Raw genomic sequence first — 12,574 nt, 5'->3', positions numbered from 1 at the left:
ATAACAATTGTGATCTAGAAGAGAAAAACTACAACATGTAGGAATGATGTAGAAAATATATAACTATAAATTCAGAGAATAAAAATTTAGTAACAAAGTTTATAGGAAGAAATTCTGTGGCTATGAAGTTGCTTCCCTGACCCCAACATTGAGAGTTATCTGGGAAAGTCTGGGCTTGATGCTGACATTTGGTACCTGGAAAGGAAGGATGCTAAGCCCCCTGTACTATACTGGTCAGTCATGTACAATGAAGGATTTCCCACCCATAAATGCCATGTGTACCTGTGGAAATGAAGACAGCTGGGGGTAAGAAAGCTTTAGTGGATTCAGAGAGTAGAAAGACTATCTCCCAAAAGGCACTTAGCCCAGATGGTTTTATGGTAGCTTTATTCAGATAGGTGTTCTTTTGTAACAAGGTGTTTGAACTACAGGAGGGAAATAAAGCTGGTTGAACTGAGAGCCAGGTGTTCTGTACAGCCTAGTTGTTTATTTCTCATTATTACTTGACTGTTCCCTGGCCACTCTGGACATGTCACTATTCCAAGACACAGTGGCTAACTTCCAAGGTTTGACAATAAATAGAAAGTAGGCAGGAGGTCTAAGAGTCACAATGTTATCCATACTGCTCTAACACTTGGGTCTGAAGGAAAGACTCACTTAGGGTGGACAGTGATGCTGATTCCTGAAGACTGTAATACTCATGAACTCTGGTATGATGCAGTCACACTTCTGAGGTTTTGAAGATGTAGTTAAGTCAGTATTCTCTCTGTACACTTTGTGCCTCCATATGGAAGGAAACTTCTTTAGCTTCTTCTTCAGCTCCCATTTCTACAGCACTGCAAGTTCCTAGAGCCTTCAAAGAATCCCACAGTTGAATTGCATTGGAATGGCATTCTCTCTGGTATGCTTCTACCACAGTCCCACATTTGCTGTTGGTTTAGTGATTAAAATAGGTACCTGTGTTCAGTCTTTCTTTACCTGGAAATTTAGGCTAGTTTTCATGGGAGATGCCAAGAGTCAGAATTTGCATGGTTAAGTTTGTAAATGAGACAGTTTAGCAAGAAAGTGTCAGTAGTCTTCTCTCACCTTGCTTTAGGCTGTATATGAACTGTCTTGCTCTTACAAGCTTATGTTTCTGAGTTGGAATAGTTCACTTTTCTTTCCATTATGTTCATGCCTTGTGAACTGTGTGTCTATATTTTCTTTCCTCCAAATGTATTGACAGCTATTCATATACACGCACATATGTGATACAAACATAAAATAATTTGAAAAGGGCAGAATGTTCAATTAGTATAAAAGTAACTAGGTCAGTGTAAAAGATAAGAAATGGTGTTATGAAGAATTTGGCATTCGAACCAGGCACTAAAATAGATAATTAAACTTGATAGGCAGAAGTAAGTGGAAAGCACATTCCAGGCAGGGCGTGGCATAAACTACAGTGAGTGGTGGGAGACAATAGAGAGTGTGTTTGCAGAATGGTTAGTGATCCAGCTTGTCTGGGACAAAGGGAGCTTGTATTGGATCTCAAATATCAGTCTTTATTCCAAAGATTGAAGTGGTGTTGACGCTTTTTGAATGTGGTGACAGGATTGTAGACTTTTAGATTGTAAGAGTTAGGAATAGGAACACCCTAAAGTTAGAAGAATTCAAGGAGTCTCTAAAGATAACTAGGCTAAACTAGCAGGTAAGTAGGAAGAAAGGAAGAGGATGGATGGGTGAGTCATTAAAGCACCATTAAGAAGACTACATATCCTCCTGCAGGAGTTTGAGGGGAGGGTATGGAGGATAGTTCTGAGGTTTTGAGCCTGTGTTAACTGAGAAAGTACTGTGCGGCTAAGAGGGAGCTGAGGGAGGGGCATGCTTGAGGAAAGATGTTAAGTCCAATTTTAACTGTGTTAAGAAAACATATGTGTACAAAGACTCCATAAACACTTACAGATGCGGCTGATATTCAAGATAATGTTGTTAGAAATACAGATCCAAGGGCTGGGAAGGTGGCTCAGTGGAAGAGTGCTTGCCTTGCATGCATGAAGCCCTGGTTTCGATCCTTCAGCACCACATAAGAAGAGGAGGCCGGGAGTGGTGCTTTGGCTCAAGTGGTGAAGCGCTATCCTTGAGCTGAAGAGCTGAGGGACAGCACCCAGGCCTAGAGTTCAGGCCTCATGACTGACCAAAAAAAAAAAAGAAATACAGATCCAATTTAGAAGCACAAGAAGAAAGAGAGGAGGATAACTCGGATGATAAAGTATCTTAGAAGTTAAGGCTAAATGTGACAGAAAACCCAAATAACTACAGTTTAAACAGGACAGAAGTCCAGAAGTAGTAAAAAGTTCAAGACTGGGTTCAGGACCCAGTGTCCTCCTCTCACCTCAGGTTCAAGATGAGTATTCACATTCATGCCATCAGCACAGGGATGGGGAAAGACTTTTAAAAACAGCCCATTCACTTATAATATCTTCCAGCACTTTGTCATGTGGTTATATCTAGGATACGGTAACCGTGAGATAGAAAGTACAGTCTTTATTCTAGATGGCAGGCAAGCTTTCCAAAAAGCCCAAATCAAGAAAGAAGGGTAGAGTGGGGATTGGGGACACCAGTAACACACTGCCTAATACTGTAGAAAAACCTGGCAGGATGAAGACTAGAGAAAGCTTTAGGCAGTTAGAAGAACATTAGTAAATCCTAGATAGGGAGATACTTTTCTGAAGTTACCCCCAATGTTTGAGATAGAATTAAGAATAGTTAAGGAAAATTGTGCCATCTAAATCTTCTTAAGAAATTGATAGAACAGGGCTGGGAAGGTGGCTCAGTGGTAGAGTGCTTGCCTTGCATGCATGAGACCCTGGGTTCGATTCCTCAGCACCACATAAGCAAAAAAGAAAAAAGCCGGAAGTGGTGCTGTGGCTCAAGTGGTAGAGCGCTAGCCTTGAGCTGAAGAGCTGAGGGACAGCGCCCAGGCCCAGAGTTCAGGCCCACGACAGGCCCCCCCCCCCAAAAAAAAATGATAGAACATAGGTGCTAGGGTGACAATGATGGCTTGAAAAGAATAGAAGAGCCAGCCATGGTAGTACACACCTGTAATCCTGCACTCAGATGACAAACCTTTTAAGACTCTGTCTTAAAAACAGGGCTGGTGATGTAGCTCAGTGGTAGAGTGCTTGTATAGGCCCTTGCACCAAGCCCTGGCACTGCCTGTCCCCCCCCCCCCAAAACAAACAACAACAAGAAAAAGGATAGAAGACATGAAGAATTGGTCATATGATATCATAGTTTAAAAATAAATAAATGAAGGCTGACTAGGCCTGAACAAAAGGGCAACTGGGCTTTGTAGTCAGACTTACATTTAAATCAATCCTTCCTTCCTTCCTTCCTTCCTTCCTTCCTTCCTTCCTTCCTTCCTTCCTTCCTTCCTTCCTTTCCTCCTTCCCTCCCTCCCTCCCTCCCTCTTTCTTTCTTTCTTTTTCTTTTTCCTTCTTTCTTTCTTTCTTCTTTCTTTTTTATGGTCAGTCCTGGGGCTTGAACTTGGCCTGGGCGCTGTCTCTGAGCTCTTCAGCTCAAGGTGAGCACTCTACCACTTGAGCCACAGTGCTACTTCCAGTTTTCTGGTGGTTAATTGGGATAGGAGTCTCACTGACTTTCCTGCCCAGGCTTGCACTGAACTGCCATCTTCAGATTTCCTCCTGAATAGCTAGGATTACAGGCATAAGCCACCAGCGCTCGACTTTTTTTTTGGGGGGGGGGGAGGGGGTGGTGGGTCAGTTTTAGGGCTTGTACTCAGGGCCTGAGCACTGACCCTGGGCTCTTTTGCTCTACTACTAGTGCGCTAGTGCTAGTGCTCCATCACTTGAGCCACAGTGCCACTTCTGGTATTTGAGTGGTTAATTGGAGATAAGAGTCTCATGAGGACTATTCTGTCTGGGCTTTTTGAACCACAGTCCTCAGATCGCAGCCTCCTGAATAGCTAGGATTACAGGTATGAGCCACTGGTGCCCAACCTCCTACATTTAAAATTTTAATCTCCCACTTATAGGCATAGGCTGTTGACCTCGAAGGAGTCATTGAACTTTGTTTTTTCTTTGTCAGTTGTGGGGCTTGAATTCTGGGCCTGGGCACTGTCCCTGAGCTCTTCAGTTCAAGGCTAGAGCTCTACCACTTGAGCCACAATGCCACTACTGGTTTTCTGGTGGTTAATTGGAGATAAGAGTCTCACAGACTTTCCTGCCCGGGCTGGCTTTGAACTACAATCCTCAGATCTCAACCTCCTAAGTAGCTAGGATTATAGGCATGAGCCACTGGTGCATGGCTACTTTTTTTTTTGAGGTGCTAAACATTCTGAGTGCACCAGTGTCATTGAACTTCTTTTTTTTTTGGTCGTTCGTGGGGCCTGAACTCTGGGCTTGGGCGCTGTCCCTGTGCTCTTCAGCTCAAGGCCAGCACTCTACTGCTTGAGCCACAGCACCACTTCCATCATTGAACTTCTTTTTTTTTTTTTTTTTAATCATTGAACTTCTTAAGCCTCAATTTCCACATGTAAAAAAAGGATAACAATTCTTATTTCATGTTCATTATGAACTTTAAAAAGAAATTTCTTACCATAGTGTCTGGACAGAATAATTAGTATTTAATAATGCTAACTATGAGAAGCCAGCTGAGTTAGACAAATTGCTAGGGAACTCAGTCAGTTGTTTCTTATTTAAAAAGGCTCAACATTCCAACAACTGCAGAAGAGAAAGCAAATGTCTCTGTGAGTACCAGTATTGGAACTGGCAGAAGATCAAGGGGGAACAAAGGAGGCAAGTGTGCTGTTAAATTAGGCACTTAGATATCACGACTGTTTGGAAACTGATACAGCAGAGCTGGTTTAGTGAAAAATAGGCCTGAGGTCAAGTGAACAGACCTTCAGGAGGAGTTCAAGTAAATGGGAATATAAGGTACTGAGGTAATCAGGACTGAGTCAGTGTGAAACAGTCTTAGGTCCCAGTGGGCACCAGGATGAGTAGAGATGGTTCAACCTAAAGATTCACTACTACTATTTCCTGTCTGGACCAAACTGGCAAGGCTACTGGTTCTTCCCTGGTATTTGGGTTTTATTCCATCTGGTTTACAGAGCTACTTAGAAGAAACCAATTTCTTTTTGTAGAGTTGGGGTCAAGGAGAGGGAAGGAAAGCAGCCTCCATACATAGTGTTCACATGAAGACAATGCTAGCATGAAGAACAGCTAGGAAGTGGCTGTGAATGAAAATGATAATGCTAGTAACTCCCATTTACTAAATGCTTCTTAGGGGGCCAGCCACCGTGCTGAGTTGATTCAGACAGATTGAATCATTGTAAATCTCAAGACAATTTTTCAGGGAATTGTGGTGCTTGTCCCTGCAAAATAGATGAAGAACAGGTTAGGCATTAGAGCTGGGACTTAAGCCCTGGTCTGACTAAATCTAAAACCTGTGTTTTTAACCTTGAGACTAAACCATTCATCAGAAGTCCTGCTGCTGTTCACATTTTTAACATTATAGGACTCAAAGGGATCATAGAGATCATCTGATCATAGGTTCAGACCATCCTAAATCACAAACCTAGTTATCCCAGTCATTTATGTTTCCAAAGAGACTCACAGAGGAATAATCACAAGGCTGATACTATAACCTGGGCCTCTTGAATCTCAGTTCAGCCCTTGTTTTCTTTCTCAGGCCACTGTGGACCAGATTAGATTCTGTGTTTCTGTCTTATCTAAGTCTTCAGCAATGTCTGTATAACCCAGTGCTAATTTCCAGCCCTCATTTAAATGGATATAGGTAACTGAAAATGTGCAAAAGTTAAAGTGTTATTATTCACAAGCCACCCAGATTCCTATGGATCATCACAATAATTAAAACGCTACACAGACAACTTGTTTATTCAGCTCACAGGGTAAAATGAACATAAACACCCAGAATAAATAAATATCAGAAGTTAATGGTGGGCACAGTGGTTTAGATCTGCAGTCCTCTTGAGTAGCTGGGATTGTAGGGAGAGATCTAGAGGATCCTGGTTAGAGGCCTCTTGGACTCCTCTTCCTCTCCCTCCTCCCTCCCCCCAAAAAATTCACAAGACTTCATTTAAGAAGCTGGATGTGGCTGGGTGCCAGTAGCTCACATCTATAGTTTGTAGCTGTTCAGGAGACTAAGATCTGACGATTCAGTTTGAAGCCAGCCAGGGCAGGAAGGTCCATGACTCTTATCTTCAGTTAACCAGCAAAAAGCTGGAAGTAGAGGTGTGGCTCAAGTGGCAGAACACCAACCTTGAGCAAAAAAGCTGAGCAACGGTGCCCAGGTCCTGAGTTTAAGACCCAGGTCTGGCAAAAAAAAAGCCAGATATGGTGGTATATAACTGTCACCCAAACTACAAAGGCTACAGGGGAAGTATAAATAAACAGAAGGATTGTGGTCCAGGCCCACCTAGGCAAAAAGATTCCTATTCAAAAAGAAGGGACACCAAAAGGACTGGATATAGTGCACACATGCATGCACACACACACACACACACACACACACACACACACACACACACACACACACACACACACCAAAAGGACTGGATATAGTGCACACATGCATGCACACACACACACACACACACACACACACACACACAATGGGGGTTTGGGATTAGCTTACTGTTGTGTTCTGTTCAGTAGAGCATCTGAAACAGCCCTCCCTCCCTGTGTGAGGTTTCTTGTGTCTCTCGTAGAAGGGACAAGTGTAAGGGCTGAGGAAAGTAGGGTAGGTCCTCAGAAGGAAGAACTCAAGCCTCAGGCTCTCTTCTGCCACTGCAGAGTCCTTGACATGAGGTGTATTCTACCTTTTATAATGTATAGTCTACTTCCCTTCAAGCCTGGCAAGCACTGACTACTTCAAGGCCAGCTGGTAAGCCCACTGAGACAGGCATGGTGTCTTTATCTTCGTGTCATCTGTGAAACGCGTAGTTCATGCTTATTGGTAAGATCAGTGGTTACAGCAGCACTTCTGGGCCTGGTCTCATTGTTTCAGCTTTCTCTCTCCATGTCACCTTCTGTCCCTTTCTCTGCTATTGAAAGTTGTAAAAATGATAAAAGTAATGGCTATTCAGAAGCGTTTTACACCTTCAAAGTGCTTTTGTATATAGTGTCCGATGATCCTGTGACAGCCCTGTGAGGAGAGGAGAGGTAGCCAGACTCACCTATAAGACTGTATGTTGTAATGGATCCTGCATGGGAAGTAATGGCGATTATTGATGTCTATTGAGAACTTGGTGTGGATCTAAATGTTTTATATATGCAATTTATTCTCACAACAGTTCTATATTATTAAGATCCCAAAATTATAGGCGAGACTAATAGGACAGAAGTTTTCAAATAATTTGCTTCTTGATTATATATTTTTCTCTTAACCCTATATTACATTATTACTGCCTACTCCTTAGAGGCTGTTATCCTGACATTGCCCAAGAAAGAGGCCACTGAGAAACAGTGATTTCTCGCCTATAATCCCTAATACTTGAGAGGCTAAGGTAGAAGGATCACAAGTTCATTGTTTGCCTGAGTTAGACAGCAAAACTAGGTCTCAAAAAAAGAAACAAAAAAACCTCACACAGATCTTGGGGTTCTTATGTCTTGATGATCTTTTCAGAAAACAAGGTATCTATCCTAGGGAATTGGCCTGAGTGAACTATAATTCTCTTTGCATGAGTCTTACAATCCATGATATATTGGTTCCTGTGATGGAACTCTTAAGAGTTATAATATTTCCTTCCTCCATAACTTTCTATTCCTTCTTTCTTCCCACTTCCCTCCTGGCATCTCTCTGGGATTGAGTTCTTGGCATCTGCCTCCCTTTCTTCATTGATGGTCGGCATGAATGAGTTGCTGTTTGACAGGGCTTTCATTGTCAGCTCCTACAGCAGCAGGCAGAACATTCTATGTGGCCTGAGTTCTGAGGGCCACCAAGCAGGGCGAGCCAAGCAGCCTGTTGACTATCATATTCTTTTCCTGCTGGTTATCCCCTCCTACAAACTGTTAAAAAGAAGATAAAAGCTGAGCTGGGCACTGATAGCTCATGCCAGTAATCCTGGCTACTCAGGAGGCTGAGATCTGAGGATCATGGTTTGAAGCTAGCCTGGGCAGGAACGTTCATGAGACTCTTATCTCCAATTAACTACCAAAAAGCCAGAAATAGAGCTGTGGTTCAAGTGGAACAGCGCTAGCTTTTAGTTTAAAAAAAAAAAATAAAGCTAAGGAACAGTACACAAGCCCTGAGTTCAAGTCTCAGTATCAGTGCATGCATGTGAATGCGCGTGCACACGCACACACATACAGAGCTAGAAGCTGAAGCAGAGGAGTAGTAAGTAAGAGCCTGTGCTCCTGTGCCAGGGTTCTCTTGCATTCACATGCTGTCAGAGGGACTTTGCACCTTGGACTAGGATCTGTAGACAGCTGACCATTACAATCTAGTTCCATAGATGGCAAATTTTGCAGCCTGGTTGACTCTGAGCAAGTACTTTTGACCTGATCCACTCTTAGATGGTCATGTATCATTCACTTTGTGGTCCCAACATGCAATATCACTAGGCAGCTTTATACTGGCTAACAGTTGTGATAAAGGGTGTTCAAAGCCATGGAGTTTTGGCTTCCTGAGCCCCTAGTTAAGCTGAATAGAACCCAAGCTCTCAGCATTCCTTCCCTAGAGAACTGATTCCAGTTATTGAGGGCTTGTTCATTGCTCAGGACCTGACCTTTGTGGTGCAGGATTTATGAGTTGGGGGTATGAAAGTTCCAAAGAGGTCAAGTACAGAAGAGGGAGGCGGCAAAGTTCATACTTGTGGGCTCCTGTGGGCTACTAACCAGCCATCAGGGGTGAGAACCGGCTGTCCCTCTGCTGCCTCTGCAGCTTTGCCAAAAGCTGTGGAGACTGAGCCACGCGTCTGGGGAAGCAGCTCAGACCGCAGAAATTCAGCCTCCTTGACAGAGATGGCTGTTGGGAGACTGTCTGAGATTCAGCCCTATGGGACAGCAATGTCACGTTTGCATGGTGGACATCATGTTTGCAAGCTGCTACTCATTTTTTACCCCTCCTCCCTGACTAGCTTTCCACTTGAAGACTGAACTTCCAGAAACGGTCTCAGGGCTCTGAGCAGAGGGAAAGTAGTGCTGTTGTACACACAGTAGGATAGGTGCCAGGCAGAGCTGTGTAGCATCCCCAAGGGGGAAGAGGTTTGTCACCGTGGCCTGCTGGGGACTAGGGCTGTCATCACTCTCATAGCGGTACACGGATTTGTATTGTATTGATCATGTAGTCCAACTCATTATTTTAGATGTGGGGGCTCAGTAAGATAAAGGATAAAGTCACCACTGCCAAGGCCACACAGCTGTAGAGCAGCACAGCCGAGAGCATAGCCAGAACTTCCAACTCCTCCCCAGCCCCCACCACTTTGGATACAACACTGCCAGCATATTCTTCATCTGTGAAAGTACTTGACACTTTCAGCTCTAAAGTTTTCTGATCTCAGAATTCATCAGTTCTTGGGTGGACAAACTAGGTAGTTATTCAGTACATGTGCTACTTAGAAAGAAAATAAGCTTTGGAATGTGACCTGGTGCTAGAGTAGGCATAGCTTTTGCTTAGCATTCAGGCAAGTCTTTCATGGGACTGAGTTCTTTCAGGGAGAACCTCTGGGTGTCCCAGTGTGTGCTGATCTGAGACACAGATTTAGTCAATTTAGTGCTACTTCAGGGCAGAAGTCTCTGAGTGTACAGTAGTCGTTGGCTTTGTGAGCCAGCCGTGTCAGATTTCTAGGATGTTGGGGAGGTCTCCAGAGGACTGCAAATGTCTCCTGGCATTGACAAATTAGACCATTTCGTTTTTTCACTGGATCAACTAAGGTTAAACTTAAACAAATATGAGCAGCTGGGCAGCTTTGGCAGGAGTGAGATGTGCATATTCTCAAAGAAAAAAAAAAAAAGAAAGAAAAGAAAAAGTGTGTGTTCCCCAAGGAAGGAAGGAAGGAAGGATGAGGCGTGGAACTGAATGGCCTCCTCCAAGGAAGGAAGCAGTTATTTCTCTGCTGTTTCATTTTGCACTTTCAGTTAAGGAATTCCAGAAGTTGCAGGTTGTGGATCATGACCTCTTTTTTTTTTTCCCTTCTGTTGCTGCTTGCCAGAGGAAGGAGGGTGGGTGGCTCTAAATAACACTTTGGCCTTTATGGAAATGTATCAGATGTTCCAGGAGTGAGTCTGCTGCTTGTGTTCTCTCTTTCTGTGCGTGTGTGTCTGTCTGTCTGTGTGTCTCTTTCTGTTTCTCTGTCTCCCTCTCTTTCTCCCTCCATTTCCCTCTCTTCCCCCCCCCCTCCTCTTCCTCTCCCTCCCTCTCTCCATGTTCACTTACTCCGTCCTTACTTGTGTCCTTTCTGTAGGATATACTTAGCACTTCTCCTCGCCTTATATAGCAAGGTCTGGTCGTTAATGTTAACGGAGATCTTACAACAGGGACGGCTGCCAGATAGTATTAATCAGGCCAGTGTTTGGAATTTCATAAATGCTCTGACTTTGGGTACAAATTAAACATGAAGAACAATATGAAACTGTTTTCTTCCTTCTCCTTTCTCTCCCGGCTGTTCCCAGCCTGTCCAGCTTCTCTCTCTTCCTGTCTGTTTTGGAATTACTCTGCTCTGCTGTATGCTTGCTGCATTGGAACTTTGTTGATTTTTGCCACGTTTAATTTTTTATTTCTCTCCGTCCACTCCAAGACCACAGGCGGAGCAGCAGTAGCCGGAGCCAGGACTCTGCAGAGGGGCAGGACGGGCAGGTCCCAGAGCAGTTCTCAGGTCTCCTCCACGGCTCCTCCCCAGTATGTGAGGTGGGGCAGGACCCTTTCCAGCTGCTTTCTGCCACCGGCCAAAACTATCCAGACGAGTCCCCCCAGCAGGGCGCCTGCCACGAGGCCAGCATGCAACTAGAGGAGACCAGTTTGCACACTCCTGGAGACCCCCAGCCCTGCATCCTGGACCAGAGCAACCGAGTAGATTACCCAGCAGGCCTGCCCTCCTCTACCAACAGCCGAGCGCACCCTGAGACTTTGACTCTCATAGCACCTCTGCACCCTGGTGGTGCTGAAGAAGAAGGAGACCGGAGCGGGGCCAGAAGCCGAGCCCCTCCCACTAGCAAAGCCAAAGCTGAGCTCAAACTCAGCCGCAGTTTGTCCAAGTCTGACTCTGATCTCCTGACCTGCTCACCTACCGAGGACGCTACAATGGGGAGCCGGAGTGAGTCTTTGTCCAACTGTAGCATTGGGAAGAAGAGGCTGGAGAAGTCACCATCCTTTGCCTCGGAGTGGGATGAGGTAAGGCCGACGTGACGTCACAGAACTGGGCTGGTCAGGCCCAACGTAGCCCACCACAGCTCTTGGGACCAGGATCTGGGCCAAGGTTGCTTTGGTTCCTTTATTCCATGCCTAGTGTGTTTCTGCCAGTAATGAGGATGGCAGATCCCAGAGAGCCTGGGTCACAGAGGACAGGTCCATGAATGGTTAAACTTGAGGGTGGAGGCCTCAGCAGAGCAGGGCTGAGGGAGGGACGGTTCCTAGAAATGACATGCTATTTGAAAACATTTGGAGCCCATAAGCCCTATTGGGAGATCATGCTTACCCTTAAGGTACCAGAAGGGTTTGAACTCTTCTTATGAGTTGTTCTAGAAGCAGAGGGAAGACCCAGGGTTAGCAGAAACCTAGGTGTGGACACAGGGAGAGGGAGGACGTGGGGATACGCTGCTGAAAGGATGTCAGAGTGGGACTTTTCTATTCTGGGCTACTGTGATTATTCTTGCTGTGTTCCCCTGGAAAACCAGATGTCTCTCCCAGCAAAAGCGTCCTGCCCATCCCACATTCCTGGGTTGGTGAGACACTGGGCTTGGTGGTTCAAATTAAGATTGTCCAGGAAAAAAAAAAATTGCAGTGGGAGGTCCAGGTTCCTTTCATAACCATTGTCACAGAATAGTTGGAACTATGTATCCAGATATTTCTCAGTGACTTGTGGCATGTGTGACTGGGTAGAAGAATGCATGTGAGAGATTGGTAAACACCAGAGAATGTTGGAGTGCCACTCTTGTAAGCTTCTTGCTGGGAGGGAGCTACCCTTAAAGTGGACTCAGCCTGTCTCCCAGGAGTAATCTTGAGATGCATTTAGCTCTCCACAAGGAGGGCACACCACAGTTGTCATGTCCATTTGTACATTCTGTGGATTTAAGGCCCAACCCAACTATGTTGGGTTGACGCTCCAAAGTTATGTAAATGAAAGCCAATCCCATTCCCAGGGTGGGAACCGGGACTGGGCAATTCCCTTAACACTGTTATCTCCAGATAAGATGCAGCTTAGGTCTCTGTTTAGTAAGAGACTGGAATCCCGGCACAAAAAGATTTCATTACTTATCAACAAAGACTTGGTGAGTCTATACCAGATGCCCAGCCACTAATGGAAAATCACCATGAGTGAGGTAGCTCCCAGGGTCCCCTAGGAGATTGCACACACACACACACACACACACACACACACACACACACACACAGT

The 12,574-nt window shown here is 44.9% G+C and overlaps 1 protein-coding gene across 5 annotated transcripts in view; it reads left to right on the top strand.

Annotated features, from left to right (window-relative positions):
* Window positions 1-12,574, top strand: part of Anks1a (ankyrin repeat and sterile alpha motif domain containing 1A) — a 164,292-nt gene that overhangs the window by 90,605 nt on the left and 61,113 nt on the right. For all 5 annotated transcript variants that reach the window (XM_042683852.1, XM_042683850.1, XM_042683853.1 and 2 more), the window contains one exon: window positions 10,760-11,352. In XM_042683852.1, the coding sequence (XP_042539786.1) occupies window positions 10,760-11,352 (593 nt within the window). The remainder of the gene's footprint in view (window positions 1-10,759; window positions 11,353-12,574) is intronic.

This window comes from Dipodomys spectabilis, unplaced genomic scaffold, assembly GCF_019054845.1.
Source record: "Dipodomys spectabilis isolate Male_0828 unplaced genomic scaffold, ASM1905484v1 ptg000085l, whole genome shotgun sequence".
NCBI lineage: Eukaryota > Metazoa > Chordata > Mammalia > Rodentia > Heteromyidae > Dipodomys > Dipodomys spectabilis.
Note: the sequence above shows the minus strand (reverse complement) of the source record. Positions and strands in the feature narration are given on the sequence as shown.